We start from the raw sequence: 22,083 nt of genomic DNA, 5'->3' as shown, positions 1-22,083 counted from the left end.
TTCTGTCTGTCGGAGCAAAGCAGGAGTCGGGGAACCCTGCATAACACCATCTCCAGATGGCAATGTTTTTGCAGGGCTTCCCCCCTGGTATTTTTTCACAAGTCCCCCTTAGTAAATTTCAAGAAGATTGCATTTCCCATTACAAGTATTGGAAATGTGATCTGCTTGCTAAAGAAATGTGAATTAAAGGGCTTAGAGTAGACTAATTGGACATCTCCAAATGCCCTTTAATGCATTTCAATAAAGTAAAATAATGAGAAATTTTTGTGCAAACACCCTTTTGCACATTATTTTATTATATAAAGATTAATAAAAAGAGCCTTCATTCTGGAAATCATGGTTTACATTTCATGTATTGAAGCTTTTCATCTTGTTCTTTTTCTCTAAGGTACTTTTGCAATTTCCTGGATGTATATTTTGGGTCATTAAGTTGCTGCAAAGTGAACAATTGACTCAAGGGTTAAAATTTACTAAGTGGTGGGTTCTAAACCCTGGCAGTTTGGTTGCGGTTTTGATACCCGCAGGTTTACTAAGGCCAAAACCGCTGCAAAACCACCACAAAACTGCCATCAAAACACATTTTAGAATAGAATAGAACAGGGCTGTCATTTAGAACCCACCGCAAAATCGCTGCCAAACCCATGGGGTTTAGAAGGTTTAGAACCCGCCGTCAAACCGCCACCAAACCGCCGGGGAGTAGAACCCAATGCTTAGTAAATTTTGCCCAAAGAGTCTTCTGTCTCTTTTCTCACACACGTTATGGAAACACAGGGCAAAATTAATAATAGAACAGGGCTGTCATTTAGAAACTGCTGCAAAACCGCCACCAAACCCCTGGGGTTTAGAATAGAATAGAACCCGCCGCTTAGTAAATTTTGCCCAATGAGTGCTGAGTAGGTGAATAATTTATTGGGTTCTTAAAGGAAATGGGTACAGGGTGTTGGGCAAATAGATTAATGAGTGCTGGCTGTGAATGGATAAATGGGTTCCAGGTGGTGGGATGTTAATGGGTGCTTAGAGTGTGAAAATGAATAGAAGCCATCCAAGAACAGTCCTGACTCCTACCATTAGTGAAAGTGAGGGGGAAGAAGAGTCATTAGAGGTGACAGAGAAGGAACAGTAATAGAGGGAGGTGGACAGCCAAGAGAGGGCAGTACCATAAAGTCAAAGGGAAAGTAGAATGAGCATAGAGTAGTGGTCTTTTGGTTTTGGCATTGCTGAGTTTTGTGAGGAGAGTTTCAGTGAAGTAGATAGTGTATAAGCCAGACTAAAATGGATCAAGTAGGGAGTGAGAAGAAAGAAAGGCGGTTGTAAGTAATATGCTCAAGGAGCTTGGAGACAAAAGGAAGTAGAATGATGGGTCGGTAGTTGGAGTAGGTATTTAAAAATAGGGGAGACAAGGGCATGTTTGAATGCAGAAGGGACAGGGCCAGATGATAGGGAGAGATTTAGGAGGTGGGCAAGATGGGAATAGGCAGAAGGAGGCAGGTAGCAGAGGAGACGGGAAGCTATATGGTCAACTGGGGTGTAGAATTAGGGGAGAACATAATGAGGGCCATGACTTCCTTTACAGAAACAGGGGAGAAGGATGTCAGAGTTGGTGAGACAGATGGGGAGGAGTGGTCAGGGAAAGGAGGGGCAGGAGTGCTGAGGGTCTTATGGGATAAGATGTCCACACATACTGAATCAGTTTTAGATATAATGTAGGTGGCAAAGTCAAGGACAGAGATTGAGGAGGGGAGGGGAGGAGGGGAAATGCAGAGTGAGGAGGGAGGTGAGGATGGGAAGGGCAGAGAGTGAGGAGGGAAGGTGAGGAGGGGAAAGGCAGAGAGTGAGGAGGGGAGGTGAGGAGGGGAATGGCAGAGAGCGAGGAAGGGAGGTGAGGAGGGGAAAGGCAGAGGATGGAGGTGAGGAGGGGAAGGGCAGAGAGTGAGAGGGGGAGGTGAGGAGGGGAAGGGCAGAGGAGGGAGGAGGGGCAGAGAGCGAGCAGGGGAGGTGAGGAGGGGAAAGGCAGAGTAGGGAGGAGTGGGATGAGCAGGGGAAGGGCAGAGGAGGGAGGAGGGGAGGTGTGGAGGGGAAGGGCAGAGTGCAAGGTGGGGAGGTGAGGAGGGGAAGGGCAGAGAGGGAGGAGAGGAGGGAAAGGGCAGAGAGGGAGGAGGGGAGATGAGGATGGAAAGGGCAGAGAGGGAGGAGGGGAGGTGAGTAGGGGAAGGGCAGAGGATGGAGGAGGGTGGTGAGCAGGGGAAGGGCAGAGGAGGGAGGAGGGGAGGTGAGGAGGGGAAGGGCAGAGAGGGAGGAGGGTGGAGAGCAGGGGAAGGGCAGAGGAGGGAGGAGGGGAGGTGAGGAGGGAAAGGGCAGAGAGTGAGGAGGGGAGGTGAGGAGGGGAAGGGCAGAGGATGGAGGAGGGTGGTGAGCAGGGGAAGGGCAGAGGAGGGAGGAGGGGAGGTGAGGAGGGGAAGGGCAGAGAGCAAGGAGGGGAGGTGAGGAGGGGAAGTGCAGAGAGTCAGTAGGGGAGGTGAGGAGGGGAAGGGCAGTGGAGGGATTAGGGGAGGTGATGAGGGGATGGGCAGAGAGCTAGTAGTGGAGGTGAGGAGGGGAAAGGCAGAGGAGGGAGTTGAAAGTGGCAAAGAATAAGATGCAGTACTTGTTGTATTGGAAATCTCTCCTTCTGAACATGGAATACAGTCATGGCAGCAGATGGGATGACCTTTCTTTAGTGCTTTTCTGGTTCCTGGAAGACAGTGTGGAGAACACAAACCTTGTGGAGCCTAGGAAATACAGATATTAGAGTTATTACACACATGCTCTTCAAATATGTGGAGATGCCATTAGTATGTTTTCCAAATAACTTTATTTCTGACAATGCATACAAATAAAAAACACATTACAAAATAAAAACCATAAGAACTATATTGCCTAAGATCTATCAACATGAATATGTGTATACAAAAACATATATGAGTTGCCACAGTGTCACACAAAAAGGGAAATATTGTCCACAAAGCTGCATCTGTAAGTATACATTTTAAAAGGCTCAAAACATAATAATAAAGTGAACAAAATATAGATAATATACAGTATATAAATATTATAAAAATGTTGTGTACGTCTGTTTTTGGTGCAGTAAGTACTGAACCGATTTTCATAAAAACTGTATCATTGTGTAATGGAAACTACTAGACATAACATGCACTTTGTTTCATCTCCATCTGCCAAGTTAAAGCTGAGCACCCTGCAGGTGGCTTGTAAAGGGTTGGGGAAGAGGTGTTTTGGGCATGTAAATCAAAAAATGTGTCACACTGGACTGCTGCTTTGTCCACACTCTAGGTCACCAATCCTTTACAATCACATATATACAATATGAGTGGTCCACAAGCGCAAAGACCCTGTAAAAGCTCCGGTCATTAGTCTTGATATTCCTCTTGTCTGGGATCTCTCACCATCTCAGAAAGAAGAAAATGTCAAGGCAACCTATTATATTAATATATCACGATAATGTATTCAGTTTATGAAGGTATCTTCTTCCCTCTGAACTCACCTCACACCAATGAGATGAGTACCTATAAAGGTTTCTTTTGTATTCTCTCTGGTCTGATCAACATGGGTATTTACTTCAAACACCAATAACCCTCTTATACAAAGGCTCACCTGGGAACAGGTATGAATGTTCACATAAAGGTATCTTTATATCAGATCGAGTTACATCCTCCTTAATCCACTATAGTGAAACACAAAAGATGTCCAAGGAACCACTTATCCCAAAGGGATATTTATTCCAAGTCAGCAGTAAAACAAAATCCAATGGTACAGATAAAAAATATAAAAACATCCAATGTAGCAAAAAAAAAGGATTTTCCACTATAATGACAGAGAATCCTTCCCCACAGAGAGCCTGTCTGCAGATTAGAACTATGACAAAGAGTGCCACCTCTCACCTGGTCTGAGTGGGGTAAAGTTTTCCAAAGTAGATGTAAATGTCAAAATTCTATAGCTGCATAAGGGTCCTCTGTATACACCAATGCATTTCTGACAATGGTCCTTCCTCAGGGTGTGTCTGGGGTAACTCTAGTTGGGCTTTATATTAGGGGTGAGCGGGTTCGGTTTTACTCGGATTTACTCGGTTCTTATCGCCACTTTACCGCAAATTCGGATTTATTATATTGGCAATCCAAAACACATGATAGGCGATAGCCAATAAAATGCCGTTTAAAGATCCGAGTAAATCGAGTAAAACTGAACCCACTCACCCCTACTTTATATACCCTAACTAATGACAACAAATAAACTTTCCAATCGTCATTATCGAGTATACCATAAACTCTGGTAGACAATAAAAATACACCAATTATAAATATAATTAATAACAAATATAAATATATATATATACTCCCTAACATATAAATATATTCAATATCCCACCAGCAAATAGTAATAAGGACATACCAATACATAAAATACATAAAACATTGAAGATAAAAGAGGCATATATATGTGATCCAGTCCATATTTGTTCTATCTCCTTGTGTCTCTGGATGCTTGTTTGGCCCCCATTCTCCAGATAGGAAGCCCAGTGTGTCCTATTCTTAGTGTTCCCTGCGGTCTCCGCTCCGACCCCGTTGACCGGAAGTGAGATGACGACAACTTCCGGTATGTGGAATGCAAGCCGGAAATGGATTACTCCGAGGTGGAACGCATATCAGGAAATCACAGGAACCTCCACACAGGATATATTCATATAGATAGTGCAATCCCAGAGAGTCAGTTCTTGGTCATTCCTTTTTCGGATATAGCTCCATCAACATTATTCCCCATGCCATGAGGTATATTATGTGAAAAAATATAAAAAACCAATCAGTTAGTATATACAGCTATATCATACCCTATAAAACAAATCTTATATCCAGTTACTATAAATCCATATATCCCAATAGGTGTAATTAATAAACCATACAACTTTAATAATAATACAAAGGTATACATAAGGTAAAACTTACCTTTATATTACGTTTATAAATAATACCACTGATCACTAAACCATTTCATTTCGAAATCTACATTCAAGCCCCTAGGTGCCTGTGTCTTTAACATTAACATGAACCTGTTCCCAGGTGAGCCTTTGTATAAGAGGGTTATTGGTGTTTACAGTAAATACCCATATTTATCAGACCAGAGAGAATACAAAAGAATCCTTTATAGGTACTCATCTCATTGGTGTGAGGTGAGTTCAGAGGGAAGAAGATACCTTCATAAACTGAATACATTATGGTGATATATGAATATAATAGATTGCCTTGCTCTTTTTCTTCTTTCTGAGATGGTGAGAGATCCCAGACAAGAGGAATATCAAGACTAAGGACCGGAGCTTTTACAGGGACTTTGTGCTTGTGGACCATTCATATTGTATATATGTTTTCGGCATGTCATCACATGAATAGACTACATAACAGTCTGTGCACAGGGCTACAGTAACATTGGTGTGAGTGGTTGGTGAAAGCACTGTGCCACCAGTCTGTATAGCACTGCTGGTCCCTTGGGTAACTCCCTATACAAAGAAATACAACTAGAACACCTTAAATAGATCAGAAATTATTTAATCGTGGGCAAAGCCGCAGGGAACAGCTAGTACACTGTATATATAAGCAAAGTACTGTTTTGTGGAGTTGTATATGTCACTAATGGGTTAGAGTTGAGGTACCCAAACTGTGCCATAACAGTCAAAGTTTTAAGGATGTACTGTACATTCTTGAGTCCAGATGGTTAAATTAAATTGACATAGGTACTTATTAAGTCACCTGTGATAATGCAATGGATATCCTTAAAACATGTACTATAATGGCAGAATTTGGGAAACTCTAAGTTCGAAGGTAATTCTAGATGAAAAAAATGTGTGGGGAACAGTTTGATCTCCAATGGACCTGCCAATCATTTAAGACAAAGAAAAGGAGAAAGGAATCTGAAGTTAAATCACATAGAAATACTAAAGGATAATAAGAGAAACCAAGGTGGGGGGTTATTAAATTATTATTTTGGTTTATTCTAAATACACAATGTCCTAGCAGCCTTGCTGAGAGCAGTAATTTACCTATAAAAAATATTATTTATAATACATATTACCCATAAGCCCTAGTGCTATTGTCACTAGGGATGGTTGTATCCACAAGGAAGGGCCCACACATTATTTCTAGTGCAACTGGACTGTAATTGGTGGACCCCACACTGCATGTTTCCCCTCTATGTTGCCACTAGCCCTTGCTGGTATATTTTTGTGCTGGTAATGGAAAAATTGAGAGGATACACACTATTTTTACAATTAAAGATTCCATTACAAGTCTAGCCAGACTGGCACTGGAAACACTAAGAGGTAAATTTACTTTGATTAACTCGAGCAAACAGATGCATACACAGATCAGGGAGATCCATGATACATGCATCTGTGTGTAAAATAATCACAGATGCATGCACAGATCAGGGAGATCTGTAGTACTGTACATGCATCTGTGTGTAATTAAAAAAAACATAATATTGTAAAAATTGTAAAAAAAAAAAAATGGTGTGCCTCCCACAAAAGAACAACCAGCCCCGGGCTTTGGAGACCCAGTACTGGTTGTGCTACATACAGGGGACAAATGATAAAGGGGCACAACCAGCACATTCTGGTTGTATTAAGCACAACCAGCACATTCAGAACCAGCCCTGGTTGCCAAAATACAGGGGACAAAAAACGTAGGGAATCCCTGTATTTAGCACAACCTGCACTGGGCTCTGATCCAGTCCTGGAAATACAGGGGAATAAAAATGCGTAGGGTTTCCCAATAAATTCCAGAGCCAGCACCAAACTTTTTCACTGGATCCCCAGCCAAGGCATTACCATGACTGCTAGTCAGCCCAGGCTGGGGATCGCTGGGGAGCTAATGACCACCCCAATAAACAGGTTCCCCTCTCCAGGGCAACCCAGGCCTAGGCTAAGTTGCCATGGCTATCCCCAGCACCCTTTTGCTATGTATGTTTAGACAGGAGTAAACTAAGATTAAATATTGCTTAAATAAAAAAATTATGCAGGTTGAGTCTCCCATATCCAAATATTCCGAAATATGGAATATTCCAAAATACGGAATATTTTTAGCATGACTGAGATAGTGAAACCTTTGCTTTCTGATGGTTCAATGTACACAAACTTTGTTTATGGAACACAGTTATTACAAATATAGTATAAAGTAACCTTCAGGCTGTGTGTATAAGGTGTATATGAAACATAAATTAATTTCATGTATGTACACAAACATCTTTTGATGCACAAAATTATTTAAAAAGATTGTATAAAATGACCTGCAGGTTGTTTGTATAAGGTATATATAAAACATAAACGCATTCTGTTTTTAGATTTGGGTTCCATTCCCAAGAAATTTCATTATGGTAAGCAAATATTCCAAAATGCGGAATATTCCTATATCTAAAATACCCCTTGTCCCAAACATTTTGGATATGGGAGACTCAACCTGTAATAAAAAGGCGGAGCACATGGAGACAGTTGCTAGAAGTTATCGTACTGTCATCTGGCAAAGATCTTTTTTAGCAAATTATTCTGGCTAGATTCTACAAATCGATGGGCATTCCCTATTTCTGTGTAATTGTATGTTCAATGTTAAAAACATCTGGATAGAATGTTGTTTCACACTGAAATTTTTTGCAGCACAATTGTGGTAAGTTTGCATAGGACAAATAAAATTTTGCCATAAACTCAATGGAAATTAGGCACTTCTGAAAATTCAAGACTACTGTTTTGCAATTATCATTAGATTACAATCACCAGACTCTGAGCTAAATGAAGGAAAGACAATATACAGTATATATTTTTTACCTAATACATAGTAATTAATTATCTATACATTGCTGGTAGCAGAATCTGAACTTAATAAAGTCTTTTCTATTTATTGTTTTTCTCAAACAATTTACTTTATCATTATGTTGCTAGAACCAGAATCTAAATCAAGGGGGTTATATATAATATATATATATATATATATTATATATATATATATATATATATATATATATATATATATTTATATAAAAAATATCATACAAACTCGGCACTCACATGCTTTTCAAACTGCAACTCCTTTGAACATAGGGATATTTTTTATGTAGATGGTGTGGTCACATGCCAAGGGCACCCCAGATGGTTGAGTGCCGTGGATTAAGCCTGTCGTTTATATATATATATATATATATATATATATATAGCCACACGCCCAGCACTCCAGATATCTAAATGCAATGGCTCCAGTGCCCTCCAGGGTTTAAGCAGCCCAATTCACACAGATACCAAATAGGAGGCACTCACAAGACTTTTCAGCAATAGTTAAAACGGTCCTTTATTCCTACATTTCGGGAACTTCAACCCATCATCAGGGACATAGAACAACAAATGAACAGATATAACCCACATATAAATACCCACATCACTTACCCAATCAACCTTGTAATGTAGCACACCCGGTGAGAGCTAGCTGAAATAATCCCGGATGACGCTGTCAGACAGCGCGTCGCCGTCCGACGACGCCACCTGCTCTCCTCTCCCCCATGTGAGCGCAACTAAGAGTTACTATGTAACCCATAAAAACAAATATTTTAAAATGAACAGCACATTAATATATAGGATATAATAGGCTGCACTCAATCCAGTGCAGTCCCAGCAGTACAAACACACCACGCTATAGTTAGAAGTTTAAACTTTAAAACAGAAATTACACAAAAATAAATATAAATGTGCATAACGATACCCCCTATATATACCCCCTGTATGCTAGTTTATAATAAACTATGTATAGTATGTTATGCAAACAGCTGCAAGCTATATCATAATCCTCGCACCATTTAAGGATACAAATATACTAGACAGTCCCATATGATGTTCCAGAACGACCCGTTATTACACAATAGATCCACAACAAAATAATTTATATATTCTATATACCCCAACCTTGTATTAAATATTAAGCAGCAACACAAATAATAGGAAACCTTTTTCCCATGCATGTACAGTCTATAACCGATTCTAACATGAACAGGCTGGGCACCTTTAGAGAAAACATCTCTAACGAAAAGTCTCATTGAGAACTTTAGGGACCATAGTTCCCAACATTTAAATCCACTTTGATTCCTTCTGCAACAACCTCTTTCCTCTATCACCCCCACGTCTGGATACTGGCTCATGATCATTTATAATGGCCCTCAAATAGGCTACCCCATGCTTAGCCTGCACGAAGTGCCTGGCTACTGGCTGGTCACTATATCCAGACTCTAGGGGCTGATGGATAGCACTTCTGTGCAGAGCCAGTCTCTCCTTAAATTTCCTTTCTGTCTTGCCCACGTAGTTTAACCCACATGGGTAAGATAGGAGATACACAACATATGTTTTTAGTACAGGTTAGTGCATAATGAATATCATATTTCTTTCCTGTATGGGGATGCAAAAATGTGCTGCCTACAGAAAGAGACCTGCAGGTAACATACCCCATACATCGGAAGCATCCGGCTTTTTGACTGAGAAAGTGAGAGGTATTTACTTTATTCATGTCAGCAATGTCCAATTTTACCACTTTGTCTCTTAAATTCCGACCTCTCGTCCGACACGGCATCAGTCTAGATCCATAGGGTGCCGGTAAGTCTTTGTCAGAGTTGACGTTTGGCCACCAGTTTTTTGCTCTATTATTAATTCACTGGCTACTAGTTGTAAATCTATTAACCCATGGGATTATCTGTTTTAAACTATTCAGCCCTGGTGTTTTTGGAGTTAGGGTTATTTCCCTCGGAATACCCATCACCATACTTTTTATTTTTTCCAGATCATGTCTTTTGTACCCACGCACCACTGATTTCTGCAGCATCTCCTGCATCACACAAAATGCCTCTATCATAACTTACACTCGCTTATTGGAGGAAGAGAGTGGTTGCAAGTAAACTGGACATTTAATTAAAGGGAACTTGTCCAGGGAAGAGAGAACTGCATTAAATGGCTTAGCCAAAAGGGAGGATATCATTATTCATTTGTCAGATAAGGGGGTGCTGTGGTGGTGTAGAACTTTTTGGATTATAAAAATGAATGTCTACGCCAATTACAGGACACTACGGTTTATACATTGTTGCATAGAGATCCTACCATGTTGTATAAACGAGGGTTAGATCTTATACTATTGGAAGCAGTCCAACTCAATGTAACCCCCCTTTTTACCACTAAAGGGTCACCAGGTTACTAACTCCTTTGTTACTCCTAATGTACCCAACCTTAACCTCTCTTGGTGGTGTACCTTTCCATTGTCAGTGCCTCCACCCAAGCTTATATTATGATGAATTATGCTATTGTGTAGGTAGGCTTGCTTGGGTAATCCTAAAATTAGTGCGGTTTCTAAAATAGGTGGTATGTATGATTTAATTGTTTTACAACTCAACTCCCAATGCATACATATCTACTATACACCTTATAATGGTATACCAACTTTCCTCCTCTCCACAGGTCCAGTCAGCTCAGGATTTCTATTGACATTCCTCCTGATAAGTAAAGTCAAGTCACATACAGTACACATATATTTTCTTATTTTATCCTGCAAAGTTGCAGTTAAATTACATACATAACACTTACAGATCACACAATACAATGCATTACATACATGTACATGAAATAATGCAATTAACTGGTATAACCTGTTCTTATATATGCTACTATATATCACCTACTGAAAGTAGTATGTCCTAAGATGAAATGTCCAAGTTCCTATGCCTTCAGGCTGATATAAAGTTTATTAGTTGCTGTCCAGTGGTGACCTCCAGTTTGTATTATAATTAGAGTTGTATACCACTTTTTAGAAGTATCTCCTGGTCTGATATTTCCTTCAATGCAGGTTATTACCAATAAATAGATATTTGGATATCAGAGGTAACTTTTAGCCTAGAGTTTGCCAAGGCAATATCATTTCTAACAAAACTTGCATGTAAGCTGTCACTTTAAGTACTTCATGGGTTAATATTTTACAGCCAATTCACACAGCAGAATCCAGAGTAGGACTTGGTATATGCTGTTTTAGTTACTTTTTATTCCAGACACAAGTTTATGTAGAAGGATACAGTATGCATCCCTGGGTAATTAATACAAGGTACAGCTACTCTCTCTTTCAATTACTTCTGATTCCTCCTAAACTGATGTCTTGCTGTTGTAAATACACTACCTGGCTCCTTCCCCCACTTATATCAAGTTAACACTGGCCTGCCTATCAGCTGTCCTGTGTCCTGTAAGTGCACAAGTTATGTTTACTCACAGCAGATGACTGGTGCTTTCCAGGGAGATAGACGGCTTTATGACCACATGTCAGCGTTCAGTGCCTGCCCCAGCAGGACACTAGTCTGCTTCACTGACAGGGGCTGTGTGTACACAGGCTCTCCAGCTGCTTGTGCAGGGATGACTGCAGATAGCCTCACCCCCGCCGCTGCAGTGTCTCCCTCTCCCTCGGCTCTGTCATAGCCTGCCACCAAGCAGGCAGCCCTACTGTCACTGGACAGTAGCCAGAACTTCCGGAGCTGCCTCACCACTGACATGGCGGCTGACGCTGGGACTTCCTGCGCTGCTCCTAGCCACTTCCACTCACGCTGCCAGGTCCACCTCCCACGATGCTGCCTCTCTGGCATCATCAGGTAGACAGGGTGGGTGCCACTGTCCCACCTTCTTCCAAAGCTCCAGCTGGGCCCCATCTCCAGCTCTGCCCCCTGCGCCCGGCAGCATATAGCCGCTCACTGGCTGCCCGGGTCACAGGAGGGCAGGCACTGGAGGGATGGATCAGCAGACTGCCTCTCAACTGCTGCTAACAGCTGTGATATCTCCTCCCTCTCACTGGATCCTATTTTCCTGACAGGAACTGATTCGCTCCCATCTATATTACTCCACCCCCTTCTGCAACTATCACCAATGTCTGTGAAATGTATATCTGCAGCATTAAGCACTAAAGTCCACTGACATCATAGATATCTAACATGCACAGGGTACATACATTTCCACATATTTACATCACATCACATATATCCCTACAGTATATTTACCATTTACCTCATAAATGGCATTTTGCTGTAAATAGATGAATGAAAATATATACCTGTTTCAACTGTATATATGAATTATATTTATATGTAATATATCTCCATAATCCTAACCAGGGTTACATCAAAACCATTACAAAAGAATTGCAAGTGGCTTTAACTGTGGCACATCCTAGGGACCCCCTATATTACACTTTGCCACAAAAGCGGCTAAGGGACCCACCAGGGTGGCCAATTATATCCGACCGGGGGTCCCTTTACCAACCTGTATCGGTATACCTAGACTCTTTATTGAACCCTGTGATACAATCAATACCTTCATATTTGAAGGATACCACAACACTCTTTGTATCATTAGGGACTTGGGGGTTATGCCACCTAACTTAATCTTGTGTAGTGCTGATACATGAGCCTCTACACCTGCATACCAAATAATGCAGGTGTGGAGGCAATTAGACAACTAATTACTGATAATGTGCACTATGAGGGTCCACCCATAGAGCTGTTTTTACAACTGTTGCAACTTACTTTTGAGAGAAACTCCTTTCTTTTTGAAGGTAAATACTACCTGCAGGGGGCAGGCTATGCGATGGGGTCAAATGTGGCCCCATCGTACACCAATGCCTATATGCATAATATGGAACATCATCTATTTTTCAGTGAGGGCAGCATATTTAAAGACATAGCCTTGTACTATAGGTACATAGACAACTTGCTCATTCTTTGGCAGGGTACAGAAGAGGGCTTAAGAGCTTTATTAGACCAACTTAACCAGTCCTCCAGTGCAGTGAAATTCACGTACAACATTAGTCGGGCAAATATCCAATTCTTGGATGTCAATAACTCTTTTCAGAACAACATGATAGTCACTACGCTATTTTCTAAGAAGACGGATAGGAATACCCTGCTTAAATTTGATAGTTTTCACCCTAAATCTCTACGTAGGGGTTTGCCTTACGCCCAGTTCTGAGGGAAGTAACCCTAACTCCAAAAACACCAGGGGTGAATAGTTTAAAACAGATAATCCCATGGGTTAATAGATTTACAACTAGTAGCCAGAGAATTAATAATAGAGCAAAAAACAGGTGGCCAATCGTCAACTCTGACAAGGTCTTACTGGCACTCTATGGATCTAGACTGATGCCGTGTCAGACGAGAGGTCAGAATTTAAGAGACAAAGTGGTAAAATTGGACATTGCTGACATGAATAAAGTAAATACCTCTCACTTTCTCAGTCAAAAAGCCGGATGCTTCCGATGTATGGGGTATGTTACCTGCAGGACTCTTTCTGTAGGCAGCACATTTTTGTATCCCCATACAGGAAAGAAATATGATATTCGTTATGCACTAACCTGTACTAAAAACATATTTTGTGTATCTCTTGTCTTGCCCATGTGGGTTAAACTACGTGGGCAAGACAGAGAGGAAATTTAAGGAGAGACTGGTTCTGCACAGAAGTGCTATCCATCAGGCCCTAGAGTCTGGATATAGTGACCAGCCAGTAGCCAGGCACTTCGTGCAGGCTAAGCATGGGGTAGCCTGTTTGATGGCCATTATAATTGATCATGAGCCAGTATCCAGACGTGGGGGTGATAGAGGAAAGAGGTTGCTGCAGAAGGAATCAAAGTGGATTTATATGTTGGGAACTATGGTCCCTAAAGTTCTTAATGAGACTTTAGTTTAGAGATGTTTTCTCTAATTGCGCCCTGCCTGTTCATGTTAGAATTGGTTATAGACTGTATATGCATGGGAAAAAGTTTTTCTATTTATTTGTGTTGCTGCTAAATATTTAATACAATGTTGGGGTATATAGAATATATAAATTATTTTGTTGTGGATCTATTGTGTAATAACGGGTCATTCTGGAACATCATAAGGGACTGTCTAGTACATTTTATCCTTAAATGGTGTGAGGAATATGATATAGCTTGCAGCAGTTCGCATAACATACTATACATAGTTTATTATAAGCCAGCATACAGGGGGTATATATAGGGGGTATCGTTATGCACATTTATATTTATTTTTGTGTCATTTCTGTTTTAAAGTTTAAACTTCTAACTATAGGATGATGTGTTTGTATTGCTGGGACTGCACTGGATTGTGTGCAGCCTATTATATCCTATATATTAATGTGCTGTTCATTTTTAAATATTTGTTTTTTTGGGTTACCTAGTAACTCTTAGTTGCGCTCACATGGGGGAGAGGAGTGCAGGTGACATCATCGGATGGCAACGCGCTGTCTGACAGCGTCATCTGGGATTATTCCAGCTAGCTCTCACCGGGTGTGCTACATTACAAGGTTGATTGGGTAAGTGATATGGGTATTTATATGTGGGTTATGTCTGTTCATTTGTTGCTGTATGTCCCTGATGATGGTTTGAAGCACCCGAAATGTAGGAATAAAGGACCGTTTTAACTATTGCTGAAAAGTCTTGTGAGTGCCTACTATTTGGTATCTGTGTAGATATATAGTATATATATATATATATATATATATATACAGTGCTATTTTACAGCAGGAACATGCAGGAACTCAGTTTTTGAACCTTTATTAACTATGATGTAATGACGTGGGCCATTAGATAATTTAAAGATCCTTGAAAGTGCCTTCTTTTTTAAATACTATATATATCTATATCTATATCTATATATATATATATATATATATGTGTGTATCTGTAACATTCAAATATAATTGTTTTTCTATAGCTCCGCCCTTTGTTCCTGAATTTATTTTTCCAGAAAAATAGCCCTAATATATATATATGCTGCTACGTGGTAGCATGCTGCAGAGGGCACCCGAGACTTTAACTTTTATTAGTAGGAGTGCCATTCTATTGCTGGATATATATATATATATATATATATATATACATATATATATATATATATATATATATATATATATATACATATATATAATATATATTTATAAAATGTACCTTTCCGTCTCTCCATGTTACTTTCCAAGATAACATGGTCAGCTGCTGATCTTCTGGAAGTGATACATCAAATTTCCCCACGTAAATCCGAGTGGGGACCTCCTTAGATACAGAATCATTCTTTATACAATGAATAATTTCTAATGTTTCAGGTAATTCTCCTTTCTCATCAAAAAATATTTGTTCATTAAATGGACTGATGTAATTGACTTTCCTTACAAAGTATTTTAACTTAAAAAAGATAAAATGTCAGAATTATTGTTTTTTTAAACAACTGCAAAAGTTATGTATATTTGTTCTGATTTGCAAAATAGTGTAAATTGTTACTTAGGTTTAACAAGCATCTTGCATTATAGTACTATAATACATATAGCAACAAAGCTGTACAGTGAAATATATATAGGGAGCCCTATAAGGTAAGGAACCGCTGAACTCTTTGTGTTATCTACATTTCTGTAAATATGAATTTAAAGCTTTAATGACATTATCATCGTACAGTAAGCTGCAATTACATTTTGGGGAATAGTCGTGTCTTCATCAGGATGTATAATTAGAAATAAATGCTTATTAAGCATATTACACTCATGTTCTAAATAACTTGTCATGTCACTTACATTCACCACCTAGTCCCGCAGGTCAGGGTTTCTGCTGGTCTTGTTTGAGTACAGATGCACAGACATCAAAATGTTGACGCATGTCAGCTGCTTTCATTCCTCAAGTCAGAGTGCACCTTGTCCCAGCTGACAACCAATCAGAGACCTGAAATGCCTAATGCTGGGCATACACTATACAATTATCTGTCAGATATCTTTCCAATCTCTTTGGTTGGAATGAAAACATGGTAATGTATGGGAGCAAATGACAGTCAATCATATGGTTTTAAGCACTGGAAAACAGACAAAAATAATTGTTCAAATTGGTTTAATTTGTGTGGTTTAATCAATTTATCTGAACCACCATTTTTGTGTTTTCCAGTGTTAGTGAGCAAATGGTTGATTGCCATTTTCTCCCATACATTACCAGATTTTCATTACATCCAGCCAGATTGGACAGATATCTGACAGATAATTGTATATAGTGTATGCCCAGCATATGTTAGCCATCTCTGGCCATTAATCCATGGGAAGAGCTAGATCCCCTTCAGTTTCTGTACAATGATTTCATCAGCCAGTGTCCAACATCATTCCCTGCCTTCCAAGTTGGCATAGAGGGGGAATATATTCTTGTGGTGAGCGAAGTGGGCTAGCAAGGGGACAACTTTCTTTTTTTCATGGAAAGTGTGGGCAGAAAAATGCACTTCCGCCCTCTCTTATGTCACTTCCGGGTACGGCTAATGAAGGGGATTTATACCATTCCATTAATCCATTCCCAGAACAATTAGTCACATCCTTAATTTTCAGGCTCCTGATTGCAGAAAGCCACATTGCTACTATTCCTGGCTCTAGTTATTAGTGATACTACAGTTCTTAGTTCTCCACAATTTTTGCTTTGAGGATTTCCTGTCTGCTAATTCCTAGCCACAGCCTTTTCCTTGTCTCTGGTCAGCTAAATTCCTGTAATTCAAGCTACAACATATCTGACACCAACCTCTCTGCTCTGTGCAGACTTTAGCTTCATTCCACTGATTTCATAAACTATTCAGTGTATTTAAGTTCACATGGTGCATACACACAGACTTGCTAGATCAATGATGAATGATTTAAATGATTTTACCAACGATCTCATTATCTATCAATGAACGATTTCTGACAGTATTTAAATTATGAAGTAATCCAAGTTGGACTGCAAACACAGACGGCTTCAGATATCATTATATGACATGCGGGCACGCACATCGTTGGTCGATGCATGCCAAACATGTCAATGATATGAACGATGTAATGAGTTTTTCCCTCGTTATCGTTCATATCATCAAATATCAGACTGTGTTACCCTCCAATAGTCAGCAGTTACCTTGTACAAGTGTCTGCTTCTCAGTTTGCTGTCTCTTTCCAGATTTATCATCCACCTGTGAGTTTCACCTGAGTATTTTGCCTGCTATTTCCAAACTGCACTAAATTCATCTCAGATTTGTTAACCAGTTGCTGGATTAGTGCACTCCTCATTATGTTTCAGTGTTCCTGTATCCTGGCATGCAATTAACCCCATCTCCTACAAGCAGGCATATATTCCTGTGTGTATATTTCATTGTTTCCTTGTCTAAGTTCCAGCACCGCTGAGTCCATCTCAGTGTTCAGCAATGACTCCATCATCACTGAACCCAGTTCCGCAAACAACCTTCCTGTGGCGTTTAATCTCAAGAATAATCACTAGAAATGATTTCATGTAAACCTGTATATATAAATCTGTGTGTCAAAATGGTTTCTAGTCTGTGTCCTGTACTTGACCTGTAGTCCTACAAGGCTTGGGGTAGAAGGAGACATTTCTGTCTTCCTGGAACCAGATCTCCAGATAACAATATCTTTTTTATACAGGCCATAAAGTTTGGGGAGAGATGAATCCTTAATTTTCAGATGGTCAGACCTGGACAAGCCAGGCAATGGGATATATATCCTTTAGGATGGACAATGGCAGGAATGTATGTTGTGTTACCTGCTGACTGGTTTCTAAATCCCTATACACCCTGCTTCAAGCCCCCTGTCTCCTATAGACAATTATGTGATAGGGTCTGTCTGATTTCTTATGCACCATTTCTTTGCTGAGTCCTTGGTTGTATGGTTGTGTTATGCTGTGTTGTGCTTTGCTCCATCCACTCCAGGGGGCAGCTGTGTGTCAACTGTACAGGGGATGGCTGTGTATCCATTGGTCAGGGTGCGACTGTGTGTCCACTGTCCAAGGGGCTATTGTCCAGTAAAGGTATGTGCACTGATTTCACTGTGTTCTGTCCCTATCCAGGGGTGTGTTGTGCTCCATCCACTCCAGGGGGGTACAGTGTGTTCAGGGGGACATTGTACAATACAGAGGTGTGCACTGCTGTCACTGTGATCTGTCCACATCTACAGGAGTACTATCCTACTTCCACTCCAGGGGGAGGGGGCAATGTGTCCAGGGGGCTGGCTGACAGCTGTCATACTTGCTTCCTCTTGCAAAGGATTGTTTAACAGTCAAATGGTTTTTTTTAAAACTACTTCTACATTGTAGTAGTCTTTTTGGTCCCCTACCTCACAAGGACTGCCAATTGTGAGGTATCATTGCAAACAGTTGATTGTCATTAATGACCTCTTTCTTTATAAGTTACACTATAGATGTTTGCATGCATCTCATTTATATTTTTATTACCTTGTGATTTTACTGCTTACAGCATATATACATTAGGAGCTGATCTTTCATTACTGAATAATAGGCAGGACTATATAGAGCTGCTAGACAACATGATTTTTTTGCTAAACACACTTTAAGTGACCAACAGACCTTTAGGATCAAGAGGAGAGGCTATATGTATAGAAATATGTTATTCCTTACTCATTATACCTTGCAGTATCCCTATTGTGAAGTAATTATATGGAGCGACAGGAATACTACACATGCAATTTGACCAATAGACCAATATATATTTATTCAGGAGGTGTGGTTTCATTTTATTTTTGTCTTTATATGTTGTCTTTTTTCATATTTTTTATGTATATCACATATTTTGCACTTTTCTTATTAGTCTAGTATTTGTTGGTGGTTTTTTAATTTTTTTCGTTTTTTGAGGAAACAAGATAAATTGACATTCAATAAAAATAGAAAATATATATCAGGAATGTTTCTGTAGGTTTTTTTCTAGATTTCAAAAACAAAAATTTAAAGCCTATGGTAGAGGGGGGACAAGTGGGGAAAACAAAATAAATCAGGAACATATCAAACAAGACATATTTCCAAAATACACAAATGTAAAGTTATACAGGTTACCAAAACACAAACAAATAGACCAATGAGGAGGACCAAAGGAAGGTGAGGCAGACAGTCAAACTAAGATTCCTGGACACACAAAGATAGCACCAAACCAGAGGAAGTAGGCCAGCTATGGTTCCCTCTCAATATCCAGGGGCCCCAAATTTGGTAAATTTATGAGGGCAATTATGTAAGTAATAGGCAATCTTTTCCATGCTAGTGATGTACAAATGTAATTCCCAAGAGCAGAGACGGCAGGTGGGTCAAGGGACTTCCAATTTCAAGCTATTAAAGATTTAGATGTGGCAAAAATATGGGCTAACAATTTATTCAGGAAAAAATCTAGATCTCGAAAAGGTCGTGAGCACAGAAATACCCATCGATCCAAGGAGAGCGAGAGTCCAGAGTGGGAATTGATAAGTGAGAGAACCTCCTTCCAAAATGTGACAATATGAGTGCATGTCCACCAAATGTGGAGGAGAGTTCCTTTGTGGCCACAGTTCCGCCATCAACCCGGAGCGGAGGTAGGAAACATTTTAGAAAATCTGTCCGGAGTATATTACCACCTATAGTAAAGTTTATATGCAGTTTCCTTAATTTGCATGGAGATATAACTCATAGTTATCCCCTCACTCACCTCCCAGCAAGTCATCTGGAGGTGGTCCTAGACCTCACACTCCCGCTCATGTCATCCCTGATTAGCAGAAGTAACATCAATCAGCAAAATATAGATAGAAGAAATCAATCCTCTACAAAGTGGGCAGGAAAGGCAGAGGACCTCCAAAGGGGTTGGGGCTTGCAAAACATCTGACTGGGGCAGAGGCAGAAGAAAATGACGGATCTGGAAAAATTCGAAAATAGGAGAATGGAGGGATAGGAATCGCTGCTTAATACTGTCCAAAGAGCCCCAAATTTTACAAACAATAAGGTCATATACAAATCAAATCCCTGCCCTTTTCCATAGTTTAAAATGGTGTAAGAAGACCCCAGGAGGAAAATCAGGGTTGTTCCATTAAGGGTCAATAGGGAGTTGACAATTTGGACATACATAATTTTAGGGAGGGAAAAAACTTAGAGAAAAAGGTCTATGACTACGAGATCCCAGAAAGATGCCAAACAATGCAGACCCAGATAACTTGCCTCCAGATCTACGCAAGCTATAGAACTAGATGAGGCAAAGGTAGCCACTATCTGGCTTAGATGACTAGCTAAATAATAGAATTTAATGTGTGGGTAACCACTACCACCTTTAGATCTAGACTGCTTAAGAATACTCTGGGCAGCGTTCTGGTACCAGTTGAATGGCGTGAGGACCTGTGCTCTGAGCTCTGCTACATTTGGCCTCCTATTGCACTTTCTCTTGGCTTTTCAAAGCATCCAATTGAGCTCCCTGCCACCCACTCTACCCCCTCACTTACCTGGCAGGAGATGAATAAATATTTCCCATCACAGATTCTGGCTAAATCCCTGCAGCCATGACAGGAGAAGAGGTGCACCAAATCCAATATGGCGCCCGCCTCTTATAAAGATTCTCCTTCTCCAGCTCCCAAGAAAGCAGGAGCCGACTCACTACCTTCTGTTTCTCAGGTAGGACTTTCCCCTGACTCCACTGCAACAAACAGGGACTTGGTGGAGGCTATAAAATCTACTATGGCCCTGCTATAGGCTGTAGCAGACATATCCATGCAGATCCAGGGGTTAACGCAGCGAGTGAATGATACGGAACTTCAGTTCAAGGTCACATATCATGATATTGCAGATGTAAGACATGAAGTTAAACGTCTTCACAAAGATCACGTGTATTTACTAAATAAAGTGGATGATTTAGAAAACTGGTCTCACCGGAATAATCTGCGGTTAGTGGGATTACCAGAAATGGTTAAAGGCGCTGCACTGGCGCACTTTGTAAGGCAGACCCTACCCTCCTTATTAGGCATTGAGGATATTTGCCGTGACCTTGTCATCGAAAGGGTTCATAGGTTAGGTCCACAACCTACCTCATCTCCTTCTACCCCACGTGTGCCACTCTTCAAGTGCCTCATTTTTTTGTATAAATATGCAGCTTCTCATAAGGTGCGGAACCTAACATGGGAAGAATACAAAATATTCTTATTTCAAGATTATTCCATCAAATTATCAAGGGCGCGCAAACCATTCTCTAATATATGAGCCTAGCTGGTGATAAACATGTGAAAGTTTAGCATGATGTATCCGGCGACCTTACGGCTTTATGTGTGATCATCTCATGTTGATTTCAGTAACCCAGCAGATGCTGCGGGATACTTTCATGAAGAATCGCAATCACATTCAACAGACATTGCTGACTGAGACTTATTTGTACTTCACATCTGCTCTGGCTATGATATTGATGTAATTAATCTTCTCCTCTCCTGCTTAATACCACATATATTATATTGGCTGACGCACACTGATCTATGGTCTGAGGTCGCATTTATGTGGTTTTCAATAATTCAAGTTATTATTGCTTTACTAACCATCTTTCATGATTGATTAATGTCTTTTAAGAGCATGACATTTAATTTGATATGTGAATGCATAGTATAGTCTTGTGCATTTCATGAACACAATGCTTATTTTGTTTGTGCCTAGATAGGTTGCAAGATTATGAAAATGTTTATGAACCTTAGTTTCATTATTCTCTATTTAGCTTTACTTACATTAGAAGGGGCAACATGTTAGCATGGGTCCAATTTGGTTCCTTATTAAGTTATCTATGTTATACGATATAATTCTCTGGAAACTAATACTGGTTGTTTATATTGAATGTTCATTTACATGTTATTTTGATTCATGTATTTTTTTCTTTGTTTTTATTTTCTCATTACATCACAAACGGGTGATCCTATAACACATTTCCTCGATTTTCACTTATGTGATGTGTTTTTCTCACCATCCTTTGCTTGTTTGTTTACCCCTGTTTTGTCACTTTCCTCTTGTGCCTATCCCCCCTCTCTTAATAGCATCTGTATGGCCACATCATTGCTAAAGAAGATTGTAGTTACAATGTATGTTCTATTATTTATCCGTCTGGGATTATGATGGACATTATGATAGGTTCACTTAATGTGGTCGGTTTTCATTCACCAGCTAAAAGGTGATAGGTCCTTCTTTATTTCAAAAAGCAAGGGTTGGATTTAGTGTTCTATGCGAGAGA

At 40.1% G+C, this 22,083-nt stretch overlaps 1 protein-coding gene across 1 annotated transcript in view; it reads right to left on the bottom strand.

The window, feature by feature from the left end:
* Nucleotides 1–22,083, bottom strand: part of LOC148509562 (vomeronasal type-2 receptor 26-like) — a 96,529-nt gene that overhangs the window by 41,513 nt on the left and 32,933 nt on the right. Inside the window, exon 2 of the mRNA XM_088442963.1 lies at nt 2,645–2,768. Within this exon, the coding sequence (XP_088299089.1) occupies nt 2,645–2,768 (124 nt within the window). The remainder of the gene's footprint in view (nt 1–2,644; nt 2,769–22,083) is intronic.

Source organism: Taudactylus pleione, unplaced genomic scaffold, assembly GCF_031769625.1.
Source record: "Taudactylus pleione unplaced genomic scaffold, aTauple2 ptg000319l, whole genome shotgun sequence".
In the NCBI taxonomy this organism is placed as follows: domain Eukaryota; kingdom Metazoa; phylum Chordata; class Amphibia; order Anura; family Myobatrachidae; genus Taudactylus; species Taudactylus pleione.
The sequence above is the reverse complement of the archived record's forward strand: the minus strand, read 5'-3'. Positions and strand labels throughout refer to the sequence as shown.